The sequence below is a fragment of the Trichomonas vaginalis genome, chromosome III (assembly GCF_026262505.1).
Source record: "Trichomonas vaginalis G3 chromosome III, whole genome shotgun sequence".
NCBI classification, from domain to species: domain Eukaryota; phylum Parabasalia; order Trichomonadida; family Trichomonadidae; genus Trichomonas; species Trichomonas vaginalis.
In genome coordinates, this window is record NC_067205.1 from 27,096,530 (window position 1) to 27,110,090 (window position 13,561).

At 33.4% G+C, this 13,561-nt stretch overlaps 6 protein-coding genes across 6 annotated transcripts; 2 read left to right on the forward strand and 4 right to left on the reverse strand.

Annotated features, from left to right (window-relative positions):
• Positions 1 to 378: 378 nt before the first annotated feature.
• On the reverse strand, positions 379 to 3,015 carry TVAGG3_0772630 (acylglycerol lipase protein; the record flags this gene model as incomplete). The annotated part of the gene is made up of 1 exon (XM_001319105.2): positions 1,913 to 3,015. A coding segment is annotated over one exon (1,103 nt), but the record flags the coding sequence as incomplete, so codon positions are not given.
• An 88-nt stretch (positions 3,016 to 3,103) lies between these two features.
• Positions 3,104 to 6,137, forward strand: TVAGG3_0772640 (peptidase M60-like family; the record flags this gene model as incomplete). Its single annotated transcript, XM_001319104.1, has 1 exon — positions 4,080 to 6,137. One exon carries the CDS (start codon positions 4,080 to 4,082, stop codon positions 6,135 to 6,137), a length of 2,058 nt encoding a protein of 685 aa, XP_001319139.1.
• A 383-nt stretch (positions 6,138 to 6,520) lies between these two features.
• On the forward strand, positions 6,521 to 7,966 carry TVAGG3_0772650 (glycosyltransferase family; the record flags this gene model as incomplete). Its single annotated transcript, XM_001319103.1, has 1 exon — positions 6,535 to 7,809. The coding sequence occupies one exon, from the start codon at positions 6,535 to 6,537 to the stop codon at positions 7,807 to 7,809; it is 1,275 nt and encodes a 424-aa protein (XP_001319138.1).
• Positions 7,967 to 8,098: 132 nt separating this feature from the next.
• On the reverse strand, positions 8,099 to 9,621 carry TVAGG3_0772660 (uncharacterized protein; the record flags this gene model as incomplete). Its single annotated transcript, XM_001319102.1, has 1 exon — positions 8,160 to 9,257. The coding sequence occupies one exon, from the start codon at positions 9,255 to 9,257 to the stop codon at positions 8,160 to 8,162; it is 1,098 nt and encodes a 365-aa protein (XP_001319137.1).
• Positions 9,622 to 9,715: 94 nt separating this feature from the next.
• TVAGG3_0772670 (nuclear import signal receptor protein) lies at positions 9,716 to 11,298 on the reverse strand (the record flags this gene model as incomplete). Its single annotated transcript, XM_001319101.1, has 1 exon — positions 9,817 to 11,298. The coding sequence occupies one exon, from the start codon at positions 11,296 to 11,298 to the stop codon at positions 9,817 to 9,819; it is 1,482 nt and encodes a 493-aa protein (XP_001319136.1).
• A 347-nt stretch (positions 11,299 to 11,645) lies between these two features.
• TVAGG3_0772680 (maltodextrin glucosidase family) lies at positions 11,646 to 13,093 on the reverse strand (the record flags this gene model as incomplete). Its single annotated transcript, XM_001319100.1, has 1 exon — positions 11,648 to 13,093. The coding sequence occupies one exon, from the start codon at positions 13,091 to 13,093 to the stop codon at positions 11,648 to 11,650; it is 1,446 nt and encodes a 481-aa protein (XP_001319135.1).
• Between the last annotated feature and the right edge of the window lie 468 nt (positions 13,094 to 13,561).

Sequence of the window (13,561 nt, forward strand, 5' to 3'; positions counted from 1 at the left end):
AATTCTTTTATCAAATTTATACTTTCATTTCTTTTATATATGCAGTAAGATTTATAAAATTAAAGATCACTTAAATCAATTAGCTTATTCTTGAAAATAACATCTTGTTATAAAGCCACTCATGCAAAGCTTTTGGTTTGTATCTAACAAAGTAAATAAATGGATCAATATCTAACAGTTTTCTACTATTTCTATTGGTTATATAAAAAGTGATATATCCATTTTGTCATTGAAAATATAATGAGAATCGGATAACTTCCCCCTGGGGGACAAAACAATATCCTTAAATATATGTCAGAATCTCAATTGAATTCAATACTTACTTGAAAATCAAAATTCAATGCACTTTTGTGTTGCCAAATTTTGACATAAAATTTTATTTGTTTATAATTTTCAAGAAACTTTTAAGTTGTTAGGGTTTTAAGCTTATTCTATATAATAAATTAGCAGCCACTATTCTATTTTATGAATTAGCGAATGCTTATGCACTTCAAAAGAGTTTTTCTGATTATTACGGCTCAATTGAGCATTATAATAAAACAGAGAACGAAACCATATCAGAACATAAAGGGAATTATTACATTCATCATGCAATATTTTCTTTCCATTATAATCAAACAGCAATTTACATTCATTATGACGGCAAAGTATTACTCGAAACATGCACATTTTGCAATAACAGCTCCACAGATCATGGTGGATCATTCTATATCCTTCACCCTGATCGTATCTTAGTTCATATTTGTTTATTACTTTCAGAAAATAAAAATCCAAATAAAAATGGATGTGGATATTACATTTGTTCAGTTCAAACTACTTACAAGAAAAGTTATGCTTTTGAATGTTCAGTTTCAGAATGCAGTGGATACTGGGCTTCTCTTAAACATGCTTTTGGAGATATCCAAGTAAGTAATATTAATACATCTTATCACAAAATTACTTGTTATGCTGCATATGCCATTACCAATCCAACAGGAACAGGAATTATTAAATTCACAACAGTATCAAATACATCATCTACATTTTTTGCTGGAATGTTAAATCATAGATGTAATAATACAAAATGTAATTATTTAAACAATGAATATACAGGAAGTGATAATGGAATAATTTATAGTTATAAAAATTCAACTACATTTTCACATTGTTCATTCATAGGAAATAAAGGAAACTATTTATTTTCTCCAAAACCAATTATTATTGATAATTGTTACTTTATTAATAACACTGTCACTCAAACTGTAAGAAATGATCCAATTAGCTATGATTCAATTGAACAATTAGATTCATTTATATCTCATTATTCAACATATTATTGTCCAGCAATAAAACATAATCATAAAACTCAATCAAATAGTGGAGAGTTTATTTCATTTAAGATTCTTCGATTTAGAAATCGAAGGCGTTGATTCCTTTCATTTGTAATGTATGTTCGAATTTATCAGCAAGGACTTCGCAATTGGCTGTGTGAGATATTGACATCACTCTGTCAACATCTTCGTATTTAGTTGAATATATGCATGCAATTGATTATCCGAGAGAGAAACCAACAATGAATATTTGTTGTGGATTCAATGTCTTCTTAAAGTTTTTTACAATGAAATTTAAATCATCTGTTCTTACAGCATCATATAAACGCTTTTTAATGATCTTAGATCGAATATCAATTCCTTTTTGTCGAAGATTACATTGAAGAAAACAAAAACAATCATAAGGAAATCAAGAAAACTATCAAAAGTTAACACTTTTGTGGTGCCATTTTCTGTCATAAAAATTTTATAATAACACAAATTAAAAGTAATTCTAAGCACATGAAATTTGATTTTTTACCATTTTCTGGTTAAAATCAGGACATTTCAAAACTTTATCTGGACAATCATCTGATTACATTGAATGTAAATAGAATTTTTTTTTATTCAGATTTAGAAGAAAGAATAGATTCGAAGTAGTCGATGGCGACATCTTCAACATATGAATTTTGTCCATTGAGTCCTGTACAAATGAAACATGGCCACCTTCTGGAGTGGAAATATATGCAACGTTTTCTGATTCACGGATGAGTTGTTCTGGAACTAATTTTTGTGTTGTGAATGGATCATCTTCTGCATTGAAGATAAGTAATGGAATCTTCGCGTTTTTGATTTTCTTTTCGTCAAGAGTTACAGCGCGATAATAATCTTCTGCATGAGGAAGTCCGAGTTCTTTCGATGTCCACGCTTCATCAAGTTCTCGCAATGTTTTCGCTGACATACATGCTTTTCTTTGTTCTTCTGGAATAAAACTATTCTTAGACAATGTCTTTTTGATCGCTTTAAGCATAAGAGGGATGTAAAACTTCATTTGCAGTGGTCCTTCGAGTTTATCTGCAAGAAGTTCGCAATTGACTGGGTGAGAGATCGACATAACTCCATCAACATCGTCGTATTGAGACGAGTATATGCATGCGATTGATGATCCTAGAGAGAAACCAACAATAAATATATGTTTTGGATTCAATGCCTTCTTAAAGTGTTGAACAAGGAAATTTAAGTCATCTGTTCTTACTGCATCGTATAAACGCTTTGTAGTGATCTTAGATCCATTGGCACCTCTACATGTAGCAACAACAACATTCCAGCCGTGTTTCATTCCTTTGATACACATATTATTCGTGCAAGGTTCGCGTGTTCCGCCACCAAGAGTGTGGCAGACAATAAGAAGTGGTATTTCAGGTGAGATATCACGTTTAAACCAGTCAAGAACAACATTTCCGCCGTCAGGAAATGAAACTTCTTCTCTTGATGGCTTAAATGTAGATTTTTTCCTAAATTGGATACCCCAGACTGTAGAGAAGTGTCCATTGATAAGCCATGGAGTTGGTTTGAATGGTTTCGTGATCGACTTCATTCTTGCAAGAATCGGCGCCATATTTCCGTTCTCATTAACAACGACCTTTGGCTTGTAGCTGAGTGTGAGCCTATAAATGGCGAATAATACTAATAAGATAAGGAGAAAAACAAATAGACCAAAAATCATTTGAAAAAAAACTGCCAAATGATCGCAAGGCAATTGTATTCAAATTAATCTTATTAAAATTGCTGTACTATGTATATTGGTTCAAATTAATTGAACGAATATTTTTTGAGAGTTGGAAACAGTTTTTTTAAATTTTGATTGATTTTTCACTAATCAGCATAGAAATTGAACATTGTTAGCTCTTTGTGGCAATCATTAGACAAAACTATCTGTATGTCATGACTAAAAGAATAAATTTAAGGATAAATTCAGAATGAAAATTAAAAAATAAGTAATAAGTTATAAATATGGGATTAAGTATGTGATTTGCAGGTTTCATATAGTACGTAAACCATACAATATTCGATATAACGCATTAAAATCAGAAAAATGTCAACATTTATTCATCTTTTAATAGATTATGACATATTGAAATGTGCAAAAAAGAACCCAACGATTTGTGCACCAATATCATAATGGAATGATTCGAAATTAATAAAAAAGTAAAATAATGAAAGTTAATTTCCAAAGATAAGGATGCCAACACAGTGCATTTGATCGGTTAGAGAGATTTAGTTTGATAGATTGATTCGAATCCTTCTTAATTCAAAGAAAAACCTAAAAAAGGAAAAATAATCTTGCGATAAGGTGGCCAAGTATGCGATTTCTAGTGAAAACTACACAGTTGCATACCATCGATCAGTATTTTCATTAGATGATTGAATCTGCCTCTACTTTTTATTAAATTTTGTTTATGGAGTAAAATTTTTGAAAGAAAAGTGTAAAAAACGAACAATTGGGTATTCTTCAGAAAACTAAAGAAAAATAAAAAATCTTCTTGAATAAAAAATGGGTTGTGGGAGTTCTGTTCTGCTCCCACACGGCGGAAGATCACAGCTCAGAACTCCAATCAAAGCTCTTTAAGTCAGCAAGTTGACGAAAGTGATTTGATTTCTCTAATTCCTCATTTTTTTGAATTTATCACTAATGGGTGCAAAAAAATTGCCGCACCGAGGAACATGATGCCATCAGTATGCCTAGGGAAGAACTCTTTTCCCATTGTTACTTCAGTATTAAAGCTAGATATGAATACACCTTTCGAAATTAAGTTACCAGTCATTTCAGCGAGTTTATATGGTCAAGGGCGTGTGCTTTTATTTTCACAGATCAATTTAGTATCAAATAAAGCACTTCGATATGAAGATACTTTTAAATTATTATCTAACGCAACAAAATGGATCACAAATGGCTCAGTAGCCATGACACCCTTTTATGCATTGCAATTCGATAAAAATGGCTCAAAAATAGTGACAGAAGCATTCAAAGAACTCGGATTTTTTACAGATTCGGGTGGATTTCTCACAAGTTACAAGAATTTCAAAGCTCTTCTTATTCCAAGTACCATAGAATTTAACGATCAATCAGAATTCGACAATGTACTTAATTTTGTAAACGAAGGAGGCGGATTAATAATATTTTATGTTAATAATGACCTAAATTCACTTACATCGTCAATAAATCAGCTTCTTTATAAATTTAATCTCGCATTTACTTACGGAATCATGAATGACGAAGAAGATTTCATGGATTCGATTTTTGTCTACAATGTCTTCACTTATGTTCGCGAATGCAATCTCCTTTCACAGATAGCGACCTACAAACTCACAATCGAGAACGACAACCCAGATCCTGTGGCTTTAGACGAAATTATAACAAATTTACGTTATTTCATCATGGTTTGCGACAACAACTTCAAGGATGAGCTTATAGATTTATTGAACACATCCTGGGAATTCCTGAAGCGAACTGGCTACAACGAAAACGGATTAATTTGTACGAAGCCTTGCCATCCATTAATTGCCATTCTTTTGACAGATTTATACACTAAAGTACCTCCTGAGAACGTTGTCGCTATTCCGGAGTACAAGGATTTCCCAGGAGCGACAGGAAACGTTGAATTATCTAATTTCGAAGAACATTTGGAACTAGGACCAGAAATGTGGGTTAGTACGGGCTTGTATCTACCTGCAGGCGTGATCGGAGAGATAGAAATCTCAGAACCAATGCCAGATGTACATATTCATATCGGATGCCACCACGAATCGTTAGTTCCGAAATCTCCGCCGTGGAAACGATGGCCGTTAACAGTTTGTGTCTTCCCGTTAACAGAAAAGGTCACAAAAGTTGTTTCGCCGTTCGGAGGAATAGTTTACGTCGCCATGAACATAGAAACGGACGAACCCGTCAGAATAACCGTAAAATTTTCCAATTTCTGTAGACATCCGGTCGCTCAGTTCGATGACTCTTCTGTTTGGGAAATGACGAAAAATTTCGAAGTTCCGTGTGGCGAAATCGTCGCAGAGAACTTGATAATAACTCTCTCTTCCCAGAAAATGCGAGAAATTGGCAATTTCTCCAAAATTTTCGATATTTTCAACAAAATTATTTCAAGATTGTCCGAAAACTTAAGTTATCCGATCACTAGGCCCTACAGATTCGTCTTTGATATAGAACTACCAGATGACGAGCCTAGTTATGGATATCCTTTAGTTTTTCTCGAAGATGATATCGATTTAATCATAAATCACTTCGATGTCCCTTCTATGAAGCTGTTCAACGCTGTTTCATTGCTAGGAATCGTTTCTATACGCGAGGATTGCTTCGATAAAACGATGGAGACCGCAATTTCTAATGTTATTGCTTCAACGGTTTTTAAGACCATATGGAAGGACTTTGACCCATATAAACTCGATGGATTCAATCCTCCGCAGCTTTTCAAGGAACTTTGGGATATAAATTTGTATTCAAGTCCAAATGTTATCAAAAACACTTTGAAAGAGTTCCAGAACCCAGAATTTATTGCTCCTGAAGTTCCTGATGATATGTGGATTATTTTTGTCCGAGAAATGTGTAAAATTGCCAAAATTAATTACACAACAATGCTGCAACAGATCAGACCTATTCCACTTAACATGTGTACATCTGTGCAATGTTTTCCTGACTTCCAAATTCCAAAATCTCCAAATTATTTTTTTAATTTTTTGTATGTAATGTATTTATTTTATAATTTTGATTTTCACAAGGATCAAAGATGTATTATATCATTTTTGATTCTTGCTTTTTATTACCATGTAAAATTTTAATTCTATCATTAATTTTTACTTTTTTTAGATGTAACAATGAGAAACCAAACAATATAGAGATGTAATATTAAAGATTTTGTTTTGGAAAAGAAATTTTATGATCTATTAAATATTTCGCAAAAGATATGTTGTCCAATTGTTCAATTAATACTGACAAAAGACTGAAATTGTGAGAAAAAGTAGTCTAAGATGTTTAAACATCATGCAGTCATAATATGCATTTCTGAGAATAAATTATTCTCATCCAGAACCAAACATAGTTAAAACTTACATTAGATCATGATATAGATATTGTTATTGCAATATCACTTTATGATTTTATGAATAATTTATTTTTGCCAATGTAAAACAAAATTTTGTCAGAATTCTTTTCTTTCGGATTTGAAATTTCAAATCAATGAAACGCAGTGAATATTATAGTAAAGTAAGGATTCGCTGGTTAATTTCATTGATGCTTCTAGGAATAATGTTTATAAACTTCTTTCAAACAGAACCAGAATGCTCAAATCTCTATTTCCGACGTTCAAATATCACATTTATCGAAGGTGTTGAATATTTAAATGTTTCAGGTTCTAAGATTGATATTCCCAACGATTACATTATACACAAAGAGAAAGTTATTGAATATGTTCCTCACGATCCAAATCCTCTAATTATTGACTCTCTTACTGAACAATATTATCTTTCAAACCATATGAATCTGACTACTCTTGAAGAAATCATCCATTTCGATGAAAAATTGGACGGAACTTGGTATTGTTTGAAAGATTTATACGCAAATGTTTACGGAAGTTACACAGATGGTTATTCAGTGCTCGTTCCTTCGCAGTGGAATTTCAGAGGCACTCAGATGGATCTCTATGCCCATGGAAGCGGTAACGTATCCGACCATTATGATTCAGTCATTGCTTTAGGCAATTTCGTTGTCACTTATTACGGGCATTGGTTTTTTGATGTCCTCGCCCCTCTCATGATGTTCCCTGATGAAGTTATAGCCACATCTTCGATTATTTTGGGAAATACGAAACCGTACGTCTACGAGACCCTCTATGCCCTCGGAATGAAAGACAGTCAATTTATAACCATAGATCAGGGAGATTGGATCTTTGCTCACAAATTATACGTCGTGGCAGATCCAGGGCCACATGTAACACATATGGGAGCAGCGTTGACGAAATTATCATCAAAACTGCTTAAAGCATTCAATATCAAGGAAAAAGTTCCAACGAAATACGTTCTGACAAATAGGAAATCTTCCTATCGTAGAACTATTCCAAATTTAGCCGAAATATACTACAACATAAAGAAAACATATCCGCAATACGACTGGATCATTATTCCAGATAATTTCCCAACTGTCAAAGAAACTGCTCGAGTTTGGTCAGATATCAAAGTCCTCTTTACGCCTACAGGATCTAACCTCGTTAGAATCTTGTTTATGATGCCAGGAGCTGTAATTTGTGACGTACAAGCAAATTACAACGATTACGCAATGGAAGCAATCGCCATTTGCAGGCATATCAAGATTCTCGTGTTTGCTGTCCCTTATACCGATCATTTCACTGAAAAACTCGACGTAAGTGTCGAAGAATCGATGAGAATGATGAAAGTTGTTATGTACTGCGCTGAACACGGAGACTGGCCTGAAAAGTCCGCGGAATACCAATATTAAATAAAATGTATGAATTTGTTAGAGTAATGAAGTTCAAAATTTGACTTTTTTTATTAATTACAATGCGTTTTTTATTTTTGACGTAATGTTCTCAAAAATTGTGAGAATTGAGATATTTACACGCGAAAATTATTAAATCTAAAATAATGAATTGTCTAAACAATAGTATAACGAATTTGTTCAAAATATTTGATAAAAATTAATTTTTTATGATTTTTTTGTTCCAAAATATGAAATTTCGAAAATATCTCATATTTTCCATCACTTAAAATCAAAATTACTATGGTGGTTATCGAATAAAATACAAACATTTACATAAAATAACAAAATAACAATATAAAAAAAGAAAATTATTTCACAGGAGTATCAGCAAAGCTAGGAATAACTAAATGAACACGAGCAGTGGTTTTTTGAGTCTGTGAATCAGTGACTCCATGAAGTTTAAGTTTAGACTGAACTTGTCTATCTTTAATTTGTTTTAATTTTGTTCTGGTTCTTGGAGTCAATGTAGCAGATGCCTCAGCAATGGAAGCAACATTTTTCGCTCTGATCTGTTCTGCAGTCAATCCTGTTCCTGCGTTTTTTATGTCTGATTGAAGTTTTGAAATTCTGGAATTAATAGGATAAAGCATATCTTGGTGTCTTTTCTCTATCTTAGTTTTGGCGTAATCCAGTCTATGATCAACTTCCGCAAGTTTTTTACGATATTCAATTTCAATTTTGTCTCTTTCTTTTTGACAGGCTTCTTGAGCTCTCTGCTGCGCTTTCTTTGTCTCTTCAGCTTCTAAATGATCAGCAACACTTTTCAAATTTGTTGCTTGTTTCCATTCTTTATTTCGAATTAAAGCTTTTTCTCGATCGCGAAGCTGTGTAAGTTGGTACGATGGTCTAGAAAACGAAACTAATGCATTATCACTTTCCCATTTTTTAATAAATGATTCAACCTTTTGTTGATACGTTTGATTTACTTGCGCAGACATCTTTTCCTTTTCTTCATTCAGTTTTCGCTTTTGCATTTTGAATTGTTCGTTGATTTGCCATAGTTGATCCTCTAATTGTTGAATTTGCTGATAATATTCTTCTTGTTCTGTTTTTCTTGATGAATCATCAACACTATTACGGCATGCATCTATGAATTCATGGAATAGATTGTAATATTTTTCTGCTTCTTTGTATCTTCCTTCACTCATTGCATCAATTTGGCATCTTTTTACGTATTGTGCAACTTTCTGTCTTTCAAATAGAGGCGGTAATGTTTTATTTTCTGTAAAATCTGCAATCTGCTGACGACATCTTGGAGAATTCATTCCACTAAGTGTAAATGAACTCTTTGATTCTTGAATAACTTGTGTATCGGCATCTTCATTAAATGGTATGCCTTCTGGCTTATCCGGTTCATCATCTCCTATTACGATTTTCTCATCTTCAGGTAAAAGTTCTTCTGACATAGAAAATAAATGTACGTTGTGTCAAAAAAAATTTTTTTTATTAGCACGCAAAAAATTTCAAGAAGATTTCTCAAATGAATTGCTTGAGACAAATGAAAAATAATTGCCATACAAACTATTACTTTTTTCGAAATCCAAATCAAAATGTCATTTGTTTTTGCTATTTGATTAATAATTTATAATCAAATTGAGTTACTTCTAGGAATAATGAAGTTTTAATATATCGAATTCGGAATTTTTAGCCAAAATCACATGGAGATTTTCTCAAAAGTCTGCTCTGATGGCTGCTCACACTCCACCAACTTACCCTAGTAAAATATGATATCTATTTATATGTACAAATTCATTTTTAACTAAAAACTGTAGATACTATTTCAAAATCTGAAGAGACATATCAAAAATGATACATTTTTGTATAAAATACTGTTTTTAGTTTCAATAAATGCAAATAAATCATTTAAATTATGAATTCTAAGCGAAATTCGTGAAAAAATATGGTTTTGAGATTTTATAAGTATATCAGGATGATAATTATATTAATAACAAACAAACATTTTTACTAATTTCCATTGAGCAATAATTCCTCGATCATATGAATTAAAAAGTGCGCTCTTTCTATCATCAACGGCGTTCCTGAGTCGATTACTCTATCAATTTCATCCTTCATGTCTTCCGAAGCCATTGCTTCAGCGAATTCCCGAGAAGGATCTATTTCTGGAATTGTGTACATCAGCTTAGTCAACGCGTCCAAGACACGTAGTACTATTAATCCGACACCACAAACAAGCATGGATTGTAGTAAATCAACGACTTCCGCTGTAATAAAAATTTCCATATTATGTATCGGCGTAAAAATAATGAGAGTCGCGATGAAGAATGATATTTCCCTTTTGAGTTCGTAATCGCTATCCTCGCTCGAAGAAATAGTCTGTAGAATGAAATTGCTGTCAAAAACTGGAACCAAAAGTTGAGGAACACTTTCGATCAGGTTTGATAGAACCCAGAAGACATCTGATGTATATTCCGTCGAAATGTATCGGAAAAGTAAATCAATCAAATTTGCGTCAAGAAGTTGCTTAATATTGGAAACAGAGCTCACAGACATATTCCCTATGAGCGGTAAAGCAGCGGAAGCAAGCTCTTGATGCTCTAAAAGTTGGACAATATTTGGCGCAATTTGCATTTCGTAAATAATGAAGCCCAGACTGGGCTTTTTGTTAGTAATGGAGACGATTGTTTGCAGAACTGACTTCATTGCAACTAAATCTTGGATGTTAAGAAGTTCAACAACTTCATAAATCGCGGATTTAAGGATTGAGCTTTCAATCGGTTCTGGATTAGCAAATATTCTGTCAATTGCATCACATGACAGTTGAACCAATTGAATATCGCTCTGGGATGTCGCAATTCTGATCAAATCTGTCAAAATTCCTGTACAAAGAATGGAATCTCGAGCATAGGATGATATCTCTGAAATGGAATCAATGCATGTAATCGTCGCAACTAGTAAATCTTGATTCTCTGTTTGCATATAATTTAAGAAAGTGAACGCTAAGCCGTCATCAATCAATTTTTCTTGATTGACACCGGATTTCGGATATATCAAGGTTATTGTCTTTATTATTTCGATAATTGTCGCGTCTGAAGTTGTATTCATTAACGCTTCGTTTAATGGCTCAGAAAGGTCTTCGGAAGTGATCAAACCGTAAGTCAAAGGTGGTGTTGCAGTAAAAACTTGTTGTATATTGGACAAAAATTCAATAATTTTGAAATCATTTCCTGATCTTAAGATATCTGCAGCATAAACAACGTCTAGATATGGAAAATTCGCAGTATCGAAAAGCTTAGGGCGACTTGAGCTTGGTTGTGGGGCTTTTCCAAAGACGCCTGCTATAGTAGGTCGTGCTGTCCTTCTTAATGTCAGAGTTCGAGCCGATCTTTCGCGAGCTAATTGATCATGGTAATGTGAAAGGTCTGCTCCTGAGCGGCGGAGGGAATATAATGTGTCAGTATCCTGAAAATTATACTTGAAAGTATTCATTGATATTCTTGTGAAAATTTAATTTATATTGTATCAAAAAGTGGTATCGTCCTCATCATAAAGGGTTTTCATAGATTTACAAAAAACAATCATCAAAATTTTCGCGTATTCAATTTATTCGCTAACTATTATTGCATATTTTAAATTGGAATCGATATCTCACAGCTTTGAATCTCAGTTTTTTCATCAATCAAACATTGATTATCGAAGAATTTTTGTAGAAATCGAAATTTGAAAAAAGACAAGACATTATAATTCATCATATAAACCAGAAATCAGTTTAATTAACATGTAATTATACGAAATATATCTATTATGGTTTAAAAACAAGATATAACATCAAATATTTTTATTCAACTTTGTAAACAGCGCTTCCCAATGCTTCAATTTGGATCTGATAAGAACCATTATTACCATTGATGATCTTTCCTGTGACTAGATCTGTCAATTTAGATCCGCCGACGTTATATGTCACTGTTCTTGAATCCAAGCCAAGGTTTACGACCATAACGACTTTATTCTTTGTCTGATCATCGTATTTGCAGTTGAACATTACACCGCCATCGTAGCTAATGCCACTTGTACCGCGCCACATTGCAGGGTTTTCTGCGCGAGCGAACATTAACTTGGAAGTATAATCGTGCAAGCTCTGCTGATCAGAGTTGAATCCTGTGATTTGGCCATTAGTTCTTGCAACGTTATCTGAATAAGTATTTGAACCGCAGGATGGGTTAGAACCTGTCCAGCATTCAGCCAAATCACCGATTTCATCACCGTAGTAGATTGTGATTGGTCCTGTGTATGATGCAAGTAAAGCCATAGCGATTTTATGTCTCTTCCAGTAATCTTGGCTGGATTTGCCATAACCGTATTTGTTTTTAATGAGGTTACCAAAGCGCCAGACATCGTGGTTTGAAATGAACAAGTTTGGATAAACTTGGCCGTAATATCCCTTTTCAGAGTTTGTCTTGAATATATTTCCAAGTTCTTGAACATATGATGAAGCACCAGATTCTTCCATGGCAACTGTTCTAACTAATGAGTAACGTGATGGGAAGTCAAATGCTGATCTGATGCCATCTCCACTGTATGTCTGTTGTTGGATTTCACTGGCTGATCTCCAGTTCTCACCAACGATGTAACCTAATGTTCCCCATTTCTCTCCACGTTGTTTTCTGGCATTGCAAGCTTCTTCAACAGCTTGTCTGATTTCTTTAAGGTAGTTATAGTTGTTCTGGTACATTTGATAGCATTGGTCTAAACGCCAGCCATCAATTCCGTAGTTTTCAATCCAATATTTTGCAACTTCTTTGTAAAAGTCAAGAGAACCTGGATATGAAACTGGATTATTACCTCCTTGTGGCCATTTTCCTGATGGAGATGCTGTAGTAACGCCACCATGGTGTCCAAAAACGCCATCAAGGAAAACATACATTCCTTTCTTATGGCATTTATCAACTAATTCCCTAAATGTTGCATCATCACCAAACTTTGGATCGATCTTAAAGTAGTTTGTGCAAAAATAGCCAGTTGATTGGAGTAATGCGCCGCCTTGGCCATTTGATGAATCGAAAATTGGTGTCATCCAAAGGGCATTAACACCAAGTCCCTTAATGTAATCGAGTGCATTGATAATTCCTCGAAGATCTCCCCTGTGATCTGATGGACCATATCCTGTACCGTAGCCAAGGTTTGGATCGCCATCTTGGAATGATGAAACCATTACTTGGTATATCCTAATGTTGTTGAAGTCTTCGCAAAGTGCGAACTTAGCACTAAGAAGGAAAGCAAGCATAATATAAAAATGAATTCTCTACCGGATTTCATCCTTCTCAATTTTGACCAAGTATTTCATTGAAAAAAAAATATTATATTAAAATAATTCATTTAATAATGGTGTTGTTTTTTAATATTGTAAGAATTGAAAATTTTCAATGCAAAAGTGACAAAATCTTTTTATCATTACTAATCTTCATTTTAAGCATATATTTGGGATTGCTCCAATATAAGTGATCATGTCGTTATCAACATGTGTGTTTTTACAAAGCATTTTCCTTGGATATATACTAGAATCAAAATCTCGAGCACAAAAGTGACATTGAATACTAGTAAGTATAGAATTTCCATGTAAACTATTCATTTCTATCGTTTTTTGTAGTCCACATTTCCTCACTCTCGATTTTACTCATAAAAATATTAAAAAATCACTATACAATATATAAAATATATATTTATATGGTTAAAACAATGTTATTTTTGCGAG